We start from the raw sequence: 17,037 nt of genomic DNA on the forward strand, positions 1-17,037 counted from the left end.
TGCGAGCACGGCGGGCGGGGGTGTTTCCTGTGTTCCCGGCATCCTCTGCGCGGTCAGTGTTCCTTCCTTTCCCCACATCCTCCGCCTTCTCCCCGCTCTGCCAGTGTCGGTAAGATGGCGGCGACCGTGAGTCTGCGACAAGGAGACCTGGTGTGGTGAGTGCAGGGCGGCGGTGCAGGCGGGCGGGGACCCCGGGCGGGCGGTCACTGGAGAGGGGCAGGACACAGCGCAGAGGCCGCAGTGTGGGGTCCGCCGGACGGCCGTGCTGAGCATGAGCGCTGGGCATGAGCACGATCACAGCCGATCTGGTGTGCGGGAGAGGGAGGATCCAGGCAGGGGATCTGGTGTGAGGGAGAGGAAGGATCCAGGCAGGGGATCTGGTGTGAGGAAGGATCCAGGCGGGGGATCTGGTGTGCGGGAGAGGGAGGATCCAGGCGGGGGATCTGGTGTGCGGGAGAGGAAGGATCCAGGCAGGGGATCTGGTGTGAGGAAGGATCCAGGCGGGGGATCTGGTGTGCGGGAGAGGAAGGATCCAGGCAGGGGATCTGGTGTGAGGAAGGATCCAGGCGGGGGATCTGGTGTGAGGAAGGATCGAGGCGGGGGATCTGGTGTGAGGAAGGATCCAGGCAGGGGATCTGGTGTGAGGGAGAGGAAGGATCCAGGCAGGGGATCTGGTGTGAGGGAGAGGAAGGATTCAGGCAGGGGATCTAGTGTGAGGGAGAGGAAGGATCCAGGCAGGGGATCTGGTGTGAGGGAGAGGAAGGATTCAGGCAGGGGATCTAGTGTGAGGGAGAGGAAGGATCCAGGCAGGGGATCTGGTGTGAGAGAGAGGAAGGATCCAGGCAGGGGATCTGGTGTGAGGGAGAGGAAGGATCAAGGCAGGGGATCTGGTGTGAGGGAGAGGAAGGATCCAGGCAGGGGATCTGGTGTGAGGGAGAGGAAGGATCCAGGCAGGGGATCTGGTGTGAGGGAGAGGAAGGATCCAGGCAGGGGATCTGGTGTGAGGGACAGGCAGGATCCAGGTGGGGGATGTGGTGAGGGGAAGGATCCAGGCGGGGATGTGGTGTGAGGGAGAGGCAGGATCCAGGCGGGGATGTGGTATGAAGGAGAGGCAGGATCCAGGCGGGGGATCTGGTGTGAAGGAGAGGCAGGATCCAGGCGGGGGATGTGGTGTGAAGGAGAGGCAGGATCCAGGCGGGGGATCTGGTGTGAAGGAGAGGCAGGATCCAGGCGGGGGATGTGGTGTGAAGGAGAGGCAGGATCCAGGCGGGGGATGTGGTATGAAGGAGAGGCAGGATCCAGGCGGAGGATCTGGTGTGAAGGAGAGGCAGGATCCAGGCGGGGGATGTGGTGTGAAGGAGAGGCAGGATCCAGGCGGGGGATGTGGTGTGAAGGAGAGGCAGGATCCAGGCGGGGGATCTGGTGTGAAGGAGAGGCAGGATCCAGGCGGAGGATCTGGTGTGAGGGAGAGGCAGGATATAGGCGGGGGATCTGGTGTGAGGGAGATGGAGGATCAGAGAATCATTTAGAGGTCTAGGGTCACAATTCGGTTGGGGGATCCCATGTGGGAGTTCCGCCCAGGATTGCATCGTAAGATGCTGTCTGGGGATCTAGTGTCAGGGACGAGTTGTGTTAAAGGTTTTTGGTTTAGAACAAGAAATTGAATCTGGAAGGATCTTGTCTGAAGTGATGTGAAAGGTTTTTCAATCCAGCAAAGCGAATTAAAAGCAAAAATTCTTCATTGAGACTTCGTTAATATCGTGGCGCGGGCAGAGAAAATACCTGACGTGTTTGGAGCCTGGCCGACTCTTAATCGTAGATAAAGTGATCTAGTCAGGGGATCCAGTATTGGGGATTAGTGATGAATTGTATGTGGATATGATCTATATTGTGTGGAGAAATCTATTGGGGATCCAGGAAGGATTTTGTCAGCTCTTTGTATTAAGGGATCTGGTGTTTAATAGATCATTGTATTAGGGAATCTGGAAAGGATCCCGTCACTGGATCTAACACAGGAGACGTATTTGTGGCCTAGATATGAATTTCTTAATTTTCTGCTATTTTGTCTGTGTTCCGGATTCTTACCTCCATCTTTCTTCTTTTTAGGGGTAAACTGGGTCGTTACCCTCCGTGGCCCGGAAAGGTGAGTGTGTGCTGACGGATCACATGGGATCTCATTATCCATATGTATTTATGTAATGTACGTGTTGGCGGCCCCATGTAGCCACACAGCGGGGGAGCGGACTGCAGCGGGCATCCAGCTGGACAGGACTTGTTACCGGCAGGAGATTGTGGTCGATCAGAGGCGGTTTCCTGCTCTCACCTGTCTACCTTGCTTATAGGATTAGAGACCCCTTTATTTAAGCCTGTAATGTACCGGGGTCCGCCGTCCTCACCTTTCATTCTTATTATCCGCAGATCGTCAATCCACCAAAAGATTTAAAAAAGCCACGAGGCAAAAAATGTCTGTTCGTGAAATTTTTTGGAACTGAAGATCAGTAAGTATCACCAAGACATGTCACAGGGGCTCGTCCTGATTGGGTGTCAGTGATCACATGATGCTCCCAAAATGGGGTCATTGTCTGATTATAGTTTCATAAAAGGTTTGAAGGGAGTTGTGTAATGTGCTCAAGTACCAGCAGAATAGTGAGTGCAGCTCTGGGGTATAATACAGGATGTAACTCAGGATCAGTAATGTAATGTATGTACACAGTGACTGCACCAGCAGAATAGTGAGTGCAGCTCTGGAGTATAATACAGGAGGTAACTCAGGATCAGTAATGTATGTACACAGTGACTGCACCAGCAGAATAGTGAGTGCAGCTCTGGAGTATAATACGGGATGTAACTCAGGATCAGTAATTTAATGTATGTACACAGTGACTGCACCAGCAGAATAGTGAGTGCAGCTCTGGAGTATAATACAGGATGTAACTCAGGATCAGTAATGTAATGTATGTACACAGTGACTGCACCAGCAGAATAGTGAGTGCAGCTCTGGGGTATAATACAGGATGTAACTCAGGATCAGTAATGTAATGTATGTACACAGTGACTGCACCAGCAGAATAGTGAGTGCAGCTCTGGAGTATAATACAGGATATAACTCAGGATCAGTACTGTAATGTATGTACACAGTGACTGCACCAGCAGAATAGTGAGTGCAGCTCTGGGGTATAATACAGGATGTAACTCAGGATCAGTAATGTAATGTATGTACACAGTGACTGCACCAGCAGGATAGTGAGTGCAGCTCTGGATTATAATACAGCATGTAACTCAGGATCAGTAATGTAATGTATGTACACAGTGACTGCACCAGCAGAATAGTGAGTGCAGCTCTGGGGTATAATACAAAATGTAACTCAGAATCAGTAATGTAATGTATGTACACAGTGACTGCACCAGCAGAATAGTGAGTGCAGCTCTGGAGTATAATACAGGATGTAACTCAGGATCAGTAATGTAATGTATGTACACAGTGACTGCACCAGCAGAACAGTGAGTGCAGCTCTGGGGTATAATACAGGATGTAACTCAGGATCAGTAATGTAATGTATGTAGACAGTGACTGCACCAGCAGAATAGTGAGTGCAGCTCTGGGGTATAATACAGGATGTAACTCAGGATCAGTAATGTAATGTATGTACACAGTGACTGCACCAGCAGAATAGTGAGTGCAGCTCTGGAGTATAATACAGGATGTAACTCAGGATCAGTAATGTAATGTATGTAGACAGTGACTGCACCAGCAGAATAGTGAGTGCAGCTCTGGGGTATAATACAGGATGTAACTCAGGATCAGTAATGTAATGTATGTACACAGTGACTGCACCAGCAGAACAGTGAGTGCAGCTCTGGGGTATAATACAGGATGTAACTCAGGATCAGTAATGTATGTAGACAGTGACTGCACCAGCAGAATAGTGAGTGCAGCTCTGGGGTATAATACAGGATGTAACTCAGGATCAGTAATGTAATGTATGTAGACAGTGACTGCACCAGCAGAATAGTGAGTGCAGCTCTGGGGTATAATACAGGATGTAACTCAGGATCAGTAATGTAATGTATGTAGACAGTGACTGCACCAGCGGAATAGTGAGTGCAGCTCTGGGGTATAATACAGGAGGTAACTCAGGATCAGTAATGTATGTAGACAGTGACTGCACCAGCAGAATAGTGAGTGCAGCTCTGGGGTATAATACAGGATCAGTAATGTATGTGTGGAGTTTTGGGTCCATTATCGGCATCTCTTGGCTTACACTGTGTTTTCTCTCAGCGCCTGGATTAAGGTGGAGCAGCTGAAGCCTTACAACCCCCACAAGGAGGAGATGATCAAAGCCAACAAAGGCAAACGCTTCCAGCAAGCAGTGGACGCAGTGGAGGAGTTCATAAAGAAAGTGAAGGCGAGACAAGAACAGGTTAGTGATAACAGATTTTCTTTCTTCCTTTCACCAGTGTAATGGACGTCCCCGCACCTAGCGGTCCGGAGGTTTATTTACTGCCTTCCTTTTGGAGGACAATGGCTCCGGATGGACGAGCTGCTGTGAATGGTCACTAGGACACACGTGCAGCCTCTGTGTTCCCTTCCATGGGGATGACGCCTCATCTCTTGTGGTTCTACCTGTAGATTTGCTGTATTTCCGCTGTCCTCGCCGTGTTCTGGAGCATTTGCTATCCTCTCAGATTGGAGGGTTTATACTTTTTTGGGTGTGAGGGGGCATGCTGGACTAAAATGAAGTAAGGTGCAGTTTGCCTTCATGTTCACCCCGTGTGTTTGCACTTTGCTCCTCGTGTATCTGCACATAACGCCGCCGCCGTCAGATCTAGAGCGGCTGTTTCATTCCTCCTTCACGACTCGGCCATTGGGAGCTGTTGTGTCACCTCGGTAGCTGCCATCTTACCGCTCCTTTTATATTTTACAGAGGTATAAAAAGAAATCCCCACCCCCTAAAAATAAAGAAATAAAAATATCATATGTGGTATCAACTCCTCTGTATAAGTCCAATCCGAATATACAATTAACCCATAAAGAGAAGGGCGATCGAAACGGCAGAATTGAATTTTCTGAGAAAATGACAATTCCAACGAAAGAGATATATATAATTTATTTTATTTTATTTTTTTTACTTTTTTTAATTTCTTTTCATCATTTAAGAATAAACTACACAAGTTGTACACATCCCAATAAACAAAAGCAGAATTGTCTTTTTTTTTCTTTTTTCCTCCCATTTTTTATTTTAGTACATTTTATGGTTAAGTGAATGCTGTCATTCAAAACTAAAGTTCGTCCTTTAGAAAACAATCCTCATATGCGTTTATCAATGGAAAGATTTACAAAAAAAAAAAAAGTTATGGGAGGAAAAAATAAATTTAAGGGAAGAAGGAACAATTCCCCTCTCGGGAAGGCGTTAATGTGACCTGATCCGATCAGTCACTACTTTCGTTTTTTTGTTTCCCCAGAACGCGAGTGATGACAAAGGCAAACAGAGCGGTGGCAAGAAAGCGGAGGGCAAAGGTAAGAAGCCGGCCGGAGAAAAGAAGAAGAAAAAGTCGTCCGATTCCGGCTCCAGCAAACCTTCAAAGAGATCCCACGAGCAGAGCCCACGGAAACGCGGAAGACCACCCAAGGAAGACAAGGTGGGTAACGCGCGCAACTCGGCTGACGCCGTCGACGCCCCAGGTCGCTCGCTGCCCTAGTGGTAGTGATGAGAGATGCGTTTTTGTGATGAACTGTTGGGGAAGGCGGCAGTTTTGGCTCTTCTCCTATTTTTCTGCTTTTTGTTTTTTTTTAGGACTCCAGATCCCCGCAGCCGAGCTCGCTGAAGAAGCTGGCGATGAAGACGGTGTCTCGATTCAGTTGGCCTCCACCCACGAGCGAGGTAAGGATAGATCAGCGGCACCTCCGCTCCTGTGCATCACTGCAGGGGGCACGCGCTCATCTGGCCGCTGTCGTTCCTGTGTGTCCACTGCAGACACCACACGGGGGCTTCAGTATTACCAGACTTCTTGTATTATAAAGGATATGATGGAACCGGTAACTATAGATATTGGAGACCACTATTAGAGTCCAAGTAACCCCCGTAGATGAGCACTGACAGACAGGCGTGGGTCTTCATGGCAGCCAGGGGTCCAATGGAAGCTACCCAGGCCTGATGGTGCAATACAGAAGTGGCTTCTGTTCATTGTACCAGCGGTTGAATGATTAATAGTGTTCATCAGTTCTAGGGACACAAAAAAAACCACAAAATTAAAAATGTTTATTCCATACAATCTAACCAATTAATTTGGTATTTCCATTTCTGCAACGATCCAAAATGACTGTTACAGAAAAATAGATGCCAAATTAATGCCAGAGGTACGGATAAAAAAAAATTAAATAAGTAAATATGGTGGTGGGACACCACGAGGGGGCGCTATTGTCGTTTTTCTCCCTCTCTGACTTTGGTGCTGGGCTTTGTCCTTGTCTATGACTGAGCCCATAGCAGGCGATAAGACCGTCTTTTGTAAGTACTGGTCTTGGGGGAACTATCACTCCCAGCAGTTTGCAGAGCAGCGGTAACGCCGGCCTCGGGTGTTGAGGGAAGCTGCTCAGTTTCTCTCTCTGTTCGGTTGCAGCGTACCTCGGACGACCCGCACTTCAGCCACTACCTGCTCAGCCGGACCGAGAAGGTAGGCCGCACCCAGCGTGCGAGAGCAGCACCGGAGGATGATCCCGCGGGACGGGACGCAAAGTTTCCTCAGTTTTTACTGCTCACGTTCTCCGCAGCGACGTTACGGGGCGGCCGTCTGTCCAGTGAGGGCTAATACAGGGGCCTGACGTCCTGCTACGGTCTCGTAGAAAGGGTGGTCCGAAACGGCCTGACTCTGTAAGACCAGGCAATAATGTCAGACGATTGTCCTGGGATTCGAAATGGGCGCCAAAAGTGTGCGACAAATAAAAGGGGGTGGGGAGTAAGCTGCTGATTGTGATCTGTAACTATGGCGATGCATAGATCTAGATAGGAGCTGCGTGCAGAAAACGGCAGACAGTTTATATAATCGCTGGTTTTGCTGTGTTGGTGCAAATGATCTGAACGTGTCTCGTTTCTGGCCACAGGAGGACACCGCGGGCGACAGCTGGCTGCTACACCGGCACAGGACGCTCGGCACGGAGATGGTGCTGAAAAAGGTACGAGAGATGAAAAGCGGCCGGTTGGGCTGCTCACCGCAAAAAATAGCCGTAAATGTAGAATGGATGCCCCCTCAGAAGGGAATACCCCTTTTTCATTAGGTTGCTCATTGCGAGGGTCTCCCACCTCTGGGGGTTACATGTGTTGCTTGATTTTCATTCTTTCCGTCTGTCCCCAGCCCAGCGTCACATACCAGGCCATCAGCAAGCGGCTCAAAGTGTCCGAGGAGGTGAGGACTGTCCCCCCGTCTCGTCCGGTCGTCTGGTCCCTACGTCTCCCACCGCTGACCTCACTCCCGTTTTTCTGTCCATAGGACACCGGATCAACGTCCATCCAGGCAGCCGACAGCACGGCCCTCAACGGCAACATCACCCCCACCGACAAGAAGTATGGCCGCTGCTTCCTATGCATTGTTTACTTAGTTGTTTTTTGTTTTCCCGGCTCTTTTTATAACCTCTGCTTGCTGTCAATGAGTGGGAACATACCTGCCCCAAAACTTGCTAAATCTCTTTGCGGTTGGTTACGTTGCTCACAGTTTAGGCTCTGGCCTTTCTCCAGTCCGGACCCGTCGCAGGGCGAGAGAGTATGGCGCAGCTGATGGGGAACCCCTGTAACAAACCCTCAGCTGTGAGCAGCGTTACATCTTCGCAGCCTCTGAATATAGAGGAGAACATTTCAATTCACTGACAGGGAGCAATTAAAGGCTCAAAATGGCATTATAAACTCTCCCTGCTCGCATCGTGTGACACCCCCTATACCATGATATTGTGCGGGCGCTGGCAGCAGGACAGTCACAATGTGTAACCCGCTCTGTGCCACTGTCACCGTCTGTGTGAATCCGGCCGCACCCGTCTTCTGACCCGTTTTCTCTCTTCTTTTTAGGATCGGATTTCTCGGGTTGGGCTTGATGGGCAGCGGCATAGTATCCAACCTGCTGAAGATGGGGCACACGGTCACCGTATGGAACCGGACCGCAGAGAAGGTAACGGCCGCCCCGGGATCGCGCATTGCATCCCGTTACACCGATGCGGCGTCTGCACTTGTTGAGGGTTGTAGTACTCCACCGCGGCGGGGGGGTGAGGGGGCGCGTTATCGGTGGCACTGCACAGTCACGTGTGATCTCATACTTCATTGGAATCACTGCAGCGCCCCCTGTGTTCAGAGCGGTCAGGGCTGAGCGGTGGCTTCCTCGTCTGTTAATGACGGCCCTGAGACTATCCATCTCCGTTATATCTCTAAACTAGAACACGCCTGGAGGAATTCACAGTGAAGTGTGGGATCAAGACGAGGACACCAAGGTAAAGACGCTGTTTCATCTCCCTGCCGCCATCCTCTGCCAAGGTCGTCGGCCAGTTTTAGTATTTGTCGATTACTGAGAAAGATGGGTAGCCGCCAATATGGCCCCACGACTGCTCCCACAGCCCTCGGCTTTCCTAGTCCCAGCGTATCGGTGCCATGTGCGCACGGGTTATTGCTGGCTTCAGAATGAGTTAACTGAGGATCCATCAGTGAGATCCTCGTGGCCGACTGTGATTTACACTTGCGTTGTAGAGAGGCGGATGGGAAGCCGGCTGTACTGCGCCGCTCCTGAGCTCGCCCCATACTCCCTACACGCGCCTTGTGATGAAAATGGTCGACGCTGGATATTAATGAGTTAAAAAAATATATAGAAAAGTTCAGTATCTTTAAAGACTTGATGTAGAAGCAGTAAAATAATAATCGTATTTGTCGTCCAATCCGTAAAGTCCGATCTAAAAAATTCTACTGTTGAAAAATGGAAACTTCAGAATCTTCATTTTTCAGCCGCTGTTTTTCCTCCCTTAAATAATGCGCCGTATGTTCCCAAAAATGGGTAAAAACTGCAGAAACATGGGAAGGGGCGAAAGCATCAATAACCCTGACGTCAGCGGCTGATAATCCTGCCGGAGCGATGTGTCTGGGGACACGTGACACTAGTTGTGATATTAGGGGATTCTGCACTACAGCCGGCCTGTGATGTGGCTGATAACAGCGAGCCAGAGACCGCACCACCGGGGCTCCGGGTCTGAGCTGTAGTCTTGCATTCAATGGTCATTTCTTCTTGAATCCTAACGCTTCTTGTCTCCGTCTCTTGCAGTGTGACCTGTTCATTCAGGAAGGAGCACATTTAGGCAGAACTCCGGCCGAGGTGGTCTCTACCTGCGACATCACGTTTGCCTGCGTGGCGGACCCCACAGCGGCTAAGGACGTACGTTGTCTCCATGTTGTGGCGTTGTATGTAAATGCGGGGTGGTGGCCGCCCTAATATATTCATGGGTTATCCCTGGGGGTCCGGCATGTGTTTGACCATTGCTATGTGGGTCCAGGAGTTGTTGGACCCGTAGATTGTTAGTTGCTGGTGGCCGCGGCAGGGAGGCTGCTGGTGGCCGCGGCGGCGGGGAGGCTGCTGGTGGCCGCGGCGGCGGGGAGGCTGCTGGTGGCCGCGGCGGCGGGGAGGCTGCTGGTGGCCGCGGCGGCGGGGAGGCTGCTGGTGGACTTGTTCTTTAATATGGTCATCTCTGCCTTCAGCTGGTGCTGGGACCTAGCGGGGTGCTGCAGGGGATCCGTCCAGGGAAGTGTTATGTGGACATGTCTACGGTGGACCCAGAGACGGTGGCAGAGTTGGCACAGGTACCATTCTATTATCAGTCTGTGATGTGACCTCGTACCCCAGCACGTGCACCCCCTCACCTCTCCTTCCTTCAGGTGATAGTGTCTCGGGGCGGCCGCTTCCTAGAAGCCCCCGTGGCCGGCAACCAGCAGCTGTCCAATGACGGCATGTTGATGATCCTGGCAGCCGGAGACCACAGCGTCTTTGAAGATTGCACCAGCTGCTTCCAGGCCATGGGCAGGACGTCCTTCTTTCTGGGTAAGCTGCTGCCATGTTTGGATTCCATACTGATACCTGAAGGTGATGGCGCCAGCCGTCCTCGTACCCATGATCCGCCATCCTGGCATATAAGCTGGCACGTGGAGGGCGAATGCTGCTTGCGTGGCATGGAGGCTGGCACATGGAGGGCGGAAGCCACTGACTGTAACATGTGTATCTCTCTCATCCAGGCGAGGTGGGTAACGCAGCACGAATGATGCTCATCATTAACATGGTTCAGGGCAGCTTCATGGCCACGATAGCGGAGGGCATGACCTTGGCGCAGGTGACCGGCCAGTCGCAGCAGACCCTGCTGGACATTTTGATCCAGAGCCAGCTCTCCAGTATTTTCCTGGACCAAAAGTGCCAAAGTAAGAAAGAAATAATGCCGCCATCTCCTTCCTCCTGCTCCATTGTCACTCTGAAGGCCGTGAAATCGCCAATGTTGTGGCCTCTTTTTTTTTTTTTTTTTTTTTCTTTTTCCTCCCGCTTTTCTTCCTGCTCCTCCTCCCTCTTTTCTTCCTCCTCCTCCCTCTTTTCTTCCTCCTCCTCCCTCTTTTCTTCCTCCTCCTCCCTCTTTTCCTCCTCCTCCTCCTCCTCCTCCTCCTCCTCCTCCTCCTCCTCCTCCTCCTCCTCCTCCTCCTCCTCCTCCTCCTCCTCCCTCTTTTCTTCCTCCTCCTCCCTCTTTTCTTCCTCCTCCTCCCTCTTTTCCTCCTCCTCCCTCTTTTCCTCCTCCTCCCTCTTTTCCTCCTCCTCCTCCTCCTCCCTCTTTTCCTCCTCCTCCTCCTCCTCCTCCTCCTCCTCCTCCTCCTCCTCCTCCTCCCTCTTTTCTTCCTCCTCCTCCTCCTCCTCCCTCTTTTCTTCCTCCTCCTCCTCCTCCTCCCTCTTTTCTTCCTCCTCCTCCTCCTCCTCCTCCCTCTTTTCTTCCTCCTCCTCCCTCTGTTTTCCTTCTCCCCGCAGCTCTGTTTTCCTCCTCCTCCTCACCACAGCTTTTTCTCCTCAGACATCCTGCAGGGGAACTTTAAACCAGACTTCTATCTAAAGTACATCCAGAAGGACCTGCGGCTCGCCATCGCCATGGGAGACTCCGTCAACCACCCCACCCCTATGGCCGCCGCAGCCAACGAGGTGAGGCAATCTCCGGAGAGTCAGGCTAATGGGGGAGGGGAGGTACAATGTTCCTGGCTTTTTATTTTTGCATCTCGCGCTGCCAGCAATAATAACCGCAGTGCGGAGCCCAGATCGTCAGTGCTGGTCCTGCGTCATACACAGACGTCTCAGAAGTGTGGCCCTGGCTCCTGTGGGCTGATACGTGTTGTCTGACAGCTCCTGGAAGAAGGGAAAAGAGAAATCGCCATTGCTGGGTTACTGTTTACTGGGCACAGCGCCATCTGTTTCCTAGTGGCGGTGCCTGGTACTGCAGCTGTGTCTCCTTGAAGTAAATAGGACTGAGCTTCAGGATCGTCCATCACTTACGCAGAGCCCTTTTATTGGGGGTCATCCATGATTACACTATCGTGGTTGTTTGCAGCTCCACCCCTGACGTTAGGTTGTGACTGGTATTGCATCTCCGCCCCATTAAAGTGAAGGGAGATAATGCAGCAGCGCCCCTTATTTAGAGCGCCCCCTTCTCACCCCCGTGTGTTTCTTTCCGACAGGTCTACAAAAGAGCGAAAGCATTGGACCAATCTGACAACGACATGTCCGCCGTGTACAGGGCCTACATCCACTAGTTCCTCCATTTCACTCTCCAGGATCCTTCTTCTTCTGGTTTTCCGCCTCTGTCTTTTTTTTTCTCCCCTCCAGATATATATATTTTTTTCTCATTTGGCACCAGTGTCTCGTTGTCGGTGAACTATCGGCTCCTGTCCAGGCAGCGGTGCTGGATCCGCTCCAGCCTTGCACTAATGGCGACAGTTCCGCCGCTCTCTCTATATCCGTAGTGACCCGTTCTTACAGAAGTGGACCCTCCTGGTGCGCAGGACTTGTAGCCGGAGTGACCCCCTCCCCACCCCCGGTGCATGCTCATCTCGAGGACCGTCCACTTCACTGCTGAAGGACACACGAACGTTACCTTGTGGACGCCGGAGCGCCACCTTGTGGACACCGGAGCGCCACCTTGTGGACACCGGAGCGCCTGTCCTCCAGATGACTACTTTCTTTTAAGATGATTCTCCTAGTTGTACAGTGCACAAGATATTTTTTTCTTTTTCTTGCATCTCCCGACTTTTCTCCACCCATCGGCCGGTCTCTGATCATCCACTTTTTGTTTATCCCCCTATGGACTGTACTATTAAGAGCAAGGTGCGGTTGGTCGTGCACCATGTAACACGGTGGCTCACAGAACTACAACTCCCAGAATTCCCCAGTAGCCAATGCCTGTCAAGCTGCTGTAAAACTACAACTCCCAGCATGCTCGTGAAGCCATTGGCTCTTCATGTTGTTGCAAAAATACAACTCCCAGCGCGTGCGGATAGCCAGTGCCACCCCAAAACTACAACTCCCAGCATGCCTGCAATGCAAATAACTGTTCTAGGCATGCTGGGAGTTGTAGTTTTGTGACATCTGGAGAGACACAGGTTGAAAACCGCAGCTGTCCAGTCTGGGCTCCTATGAAATCCATTTTTTTTTTCCCCCCAGGTTTTATTTTTTTGTGCAAAACCCTCTGCCTGACTCCCCCTCATCGTCTCCTGTTACCAGATGTCGCACTTTTTTACCTTCGTCCCCCGATCTTCAGTCCCGGGGGTCCTTCAGCCGTTTCATTACTAGTGGCAGCTAAACCCGTCTCTCCTTGTAGATGCAGAAATTTGTCTTTTTGCTTTAATTTTTTATTTTTTTTTCCCTCTGCTTTTTCCACCTTTTGCTGAAGGCTTTTTAAAAGAAATCCTGGTTTTATTTATTTAGGTTTTATTGTGCTTTTTTTTTTTTAATTTTCTTCTTTCTTTTATTACAGGATTGAGGTTCTTTTCTACTGTGATTTAAGCTTAGAATTGAGGGGGCTTCAAGCAGGATTTCCCAGGGAGGATTCTAGTGATGAGTCAAAAGTGAATCTCCACTTTTTTTTTCTCTCTCTTTTTTGCCTTTTTATTGTCCGGCGTTCCGTGCTGATTTTATTTTATCATGTGTTTTATGGCGATTATTTGTTTTTGTGATCTAAAGCTCCAACTCCTTTACATGGACATATGAAGCATGTGATTCCTGCAGACACCACTAGAGGGAGCTCTGCTTCCGCACTGCAGTGAGCTCCCTCTAGTGGTGGCTTCAGGAATGACGCTTCATGTCACTTGTAGCTTTGGATCAGATGATCTGTGGCCGTGGTAAAGATATATTATAGGAAATGGTGGACATTCACTTTCAGGTAGATGTAGCTGCTCCCTGGGAACTTCTGAAAGGTCGCAGAGGACATCAGTGACCTCTCTCTTTATTGGATCCCCCTTTTTTGCCGTTTCAAAGAGGGTCCGTAGGGCAGTGCTCTCCGGCTGCTGCAGGACTACATACCCCATCATGTCCTGCATTCTGAGCAGGATGGGGGATGTAGTTCTGCTGCAGCCGGAGAGCCGCAGGGAGGGGGAGGGCGATGCTCTACAGTAATGGTCCCCAGATGGAGCAGAGCTACGATTCCCATCATTCACGCACAGCCTATGGCATGATGGGAACTGTAGTTCTGCATCAGCTGGCGAGGACTTTACCAACGTCATGCTTTCATATCGGGGAGTCTCGAGCTGTCTGGAGACTACAACTCCCAGCATGCTGTAGAGCCCCGAGTTGGAGACCAGTGATTGGGAACCTTGATTTGATTTCCCCCTTAGTGCATAAGTTTTCACACCGGTTGACAAAAGAACACGGTACCGACACCCGGGTGCAGGATGTCAGGAAGATCCCGCTCCGTCCTGTCCGTATACTCGTCTCCATCACTTTTCCCTCTGATCAGACTACCCTGCATTTTTTTTTTGGATTTATTTTATTTTGGGAGGGGTGGGAAGGGTATTGGGGGAGGGGCTTGTGAAAGGGGAGGGGCTTTTATGTTTTATAATTCAAAGTTTTGTCATTGGAAAATAGTGTGGTTATATGGGGGAGGGGCGGGGGAGGGAGTTTTGTGCAATTAGCAATGCTACTGGCAAATAATAAAGCCTTCCTTGTTAATTATTTACATGGCGCCTTCTTCATGGAATTAGCCGTCGTGTCCACGTCTGGAAAAGCTGGGTGACCAGCAATATGGCCGCCGCCACCGCAACGGTTGTCACTCGGCCTTTTTGGGTTTGACCTTGCAAAACTGCCTACACTTTCCTGAAAAGGACGGCATCCTCCTGTTCAGTGCCCCCCGAGAAATATCAATCTCGTACCTCCTGGTTCTACGGTGCCCCCTTCCCAACTTAAGTCTCCCAGAAGTAAAACTGACCCTAGCCCAGACCCAAAACTTGTAGAGACCCCAGATCAGGCCCCTAAATATTCACTGACCTAATATATCCTCTATTGTGTGAGCTAATGGAGACCCCAGGCCAATGCCTTTACTATTAGAGGCCGGACCCCTCGTTACTAATAACCTCAAGATCAAATCTCTCCCTTATATGTTAGAGCCCCAATAGTAAAGCACCGGGATCGGACCCCTTATACTATTGGTGCCCCGACCACCCCCCCCTTATACTAATGGTGCCCTGACCCCCCCCTTATACTAATGGTGCCCCGACCCCCCCCCCCCCCTTATACTTATGGTGCCCCGACCCCCCCCTTATACTAATGGTGCCCCGACCCCCCCCTTATACTAATGGTGCCCTGACCCCCCCCCCTTATACTATTGGTGCCCCGACCACCCCCCCCCCTTATACTAATGGTGCCCCGACGTCCCCCCTTATACTAATGGTGCCCCGACCCCCCCCCCCCCCCCTTATACTTATGGTGCCCCGACCCCCCCCCTTATACTAATGGTGCCCCGACCCCCCCCTTATACTAATGGTGCCCTGACCCCCCCCCCCTTATACTATTGGTGCCCCGACCACCCCCCCCCCCTTATACTAATGGTGCCCCGACCCCCCCCCCTTATACTTATGGTGCCCCGACCCCCCCCTTATACTAATGGTGCCCTGACCCCCCCCCATATACTAATGGTGCCCCGACTCCCCCTTATACTAATGGTGCCCCGACTCCCCCTTATACTAATGGTGCCCCGACTCCCCCTTATACTAATGGTGCCCCGACCCCCCCCCCCTTATACTTATGGTGCCCCGACCCCTTATACTAATGGTGCCCCGACTCCCCCTTATACTAATGGTGCCCCGACTCCCCCTTATACTAATGGTGCCCCGACCCCCCCCTTATACTAATGGTGCCCCGACTCCCCCCTTATACTAATGGTGCCCTGACCCCCCTTATACTAATGGTGCCCCGACCCCCCCCCCCTTATACTTATGGTGCCCCGACCCCTTATACTAATGGTGCCCCGACCCCCCCTTATACTAATGGTGCCCCGACCCCCCCTTATACTAATGGTGCCCCGACCCCCCTTATACTAATGGTGCCCCGACCCCCCTTATACTAATGGTGCCCCGACTCCCCCTTATACTAATGGTGCCCCGACCCCCCTTATACTAATGGTGCCCCGACTCCCCCTTATACTAATGGTGCCCCGACCCCCCTTATACTATTGGTGCCCCGACCACCCCCCCCTTATACTAATGGTGCCCCGACGTCCCCCCTTATACTAATGGTGCCCCGACGTCCCCCCTTATACTAATGGTGCCCCGACCCCCCCCCCCCTTATACTTATGGTGCCCCGACCCCCCCCTTATACTAATGGTGCCCTGACCCCCCCTTATACTAATGGTGCCCCGACCCCTTATACTAATGGTGCCCCGACTCCCCCTTATACTAATGGTGCCCCGACTCCCCCTTATACTAATGGTGCCCCGACTCCCCCTTATACTAATGGTGCCCCGACCACCCCTTATACTAATGGTGCCCCGACCACCCCCCCCTTATACTAATGGTGCCCCGACCCCTTATACTAATGGTGCCCCGACCCCCCCTTATACTAATGGTGCCCCGACTCCCCCTTATACTAATGGTGCCCCGACTCCCCCTTATACTAATGGTGCCCCGACTCCCCCTTATACTAATGGTGCCCCGACCCCCCTTATACTAATGGTGCCCCGACCCCCCTTATACTAATGGTGCCCCGACCCCCCCCCCCTCCCCCTTATACTAATGGTGCCCTGACCCCCCCTTATACTAATGGTGCCCCGACCCCCCCTTATACTAATGGTGCCCCGACCCCCCCTTATACTAATGGTGCCCCGACCCCCCTTATACTAATGGTGCCCCGACCCCCCCCCCTTATACTAATGGTGCCCCGACCCCCCCCTTATACTAATGGAGCCCCGACTCCCCCTTATACTAATGGTGCCCCGACCCCCCCTTATACTAATGGTGCCCCGACGCTGTACCCCTTATACTAATAGAGCACTGACGCTGGACCCCTTTATAACGGGTGGGGAACATTTTGTCTGCCAGGGGCCATTTGGAAATTTATACCTTCCATCAGGGACCGTACAAAATTATCAACTTGAAAATGTCCTGCTATATTTGGGTAAACATTTCATTAACTCACCTGTAATGTGATGACTGGAGCTGCCGGTCTCCTCACACTGGGAAGCTCATTACTGCTCACTTTACATTGATAGAACTCAAGCCGAGGTAGACCTGCAGTATATACATCACATAGGAGACACCGAGACTGCTGTATATACATCACATAGGAGATGCCGGGACTGCTGTATATACACATCACATAGGAGACACCCAGACTGCTGTATATAAATCACATAGGAGATGCCGGGACTGCTGTATGTACACATCACATAGGAGACACCCAGACTTCTATATATACTCATCACATAGGAGACACCCAGACTGCTGTATATACACATCACATAGACGCCCAGACTGCTGTATGTACACATCACATAGGAGACACCCAGACTG

The 17,037-nt window shown here is 51.4% G+C and overlaps 1 protein-coding gene across 2 annotated transcripts; it reads left to right on the plus strand.

The window, feature by feature from the left end:
- Positions 1-8: 8 nt before the first annotated feature.
- GLYR1 (glyoxylate reductase 1 homolog) lies at positions 9-14,209 on the plus strand. 2 transcript variants are annotated; one of them, XM_069734753.1, is made up of 17 exons: positions 9-155; positions 2,107-2,143; positions 2,419-2,498; positions 4,280-4,421; positions 5,464-5,640; positions 5,796-5,882; positions 7,100-7,171; positions 7,351-7,401; positions 7,486-7,559; positions 8,055-8,154; positions 8,417-8,470; positions 9,289-9,399; positions 9,720-9,821; positions 9,897-10,059; positions 10,251-10,430; positions 11,063-11,187; positions 11,718-14,209. In XM_069734753.1, the coding sequence occupies exons 1-17, from the start codon at positions 115-117 to the stop codon at positions 11,790-11,792; spliced, it is 1,671 nt and encodes a 556-aa protein (XP_069590854.1). In that variant the 5' UTR covers positions 9-114; the 3' UTR covers positions 11,793-14,209. The 2 variants fall into 2 exon arrangements, with proteins under 2 accessions (XP_069590854.1, XP_069590855.1); XM_069734754.1 differs by lacking the exon at positions 8,417-8,470.
- The last annotated feature ends 2,828 nt before the right edge of the window (positions 14,210-17,037 follow it).

Source organism: Ranitomeya imitator, chromosome 7, assembly GCF_032444005.1.
Source record: "Ranitomeya imitator isolate aRanImi1 chromosome 7, aRanImi1.pri, whole genome shotgun sequence".
Classification (NCBI taxonomy): domain Eukaryota; kingdom Metazoa; phylum Chordata; class Amphibia; order Anura; family Dendrobatidae; genus Ranitomeya; species Ranitomeya imitator.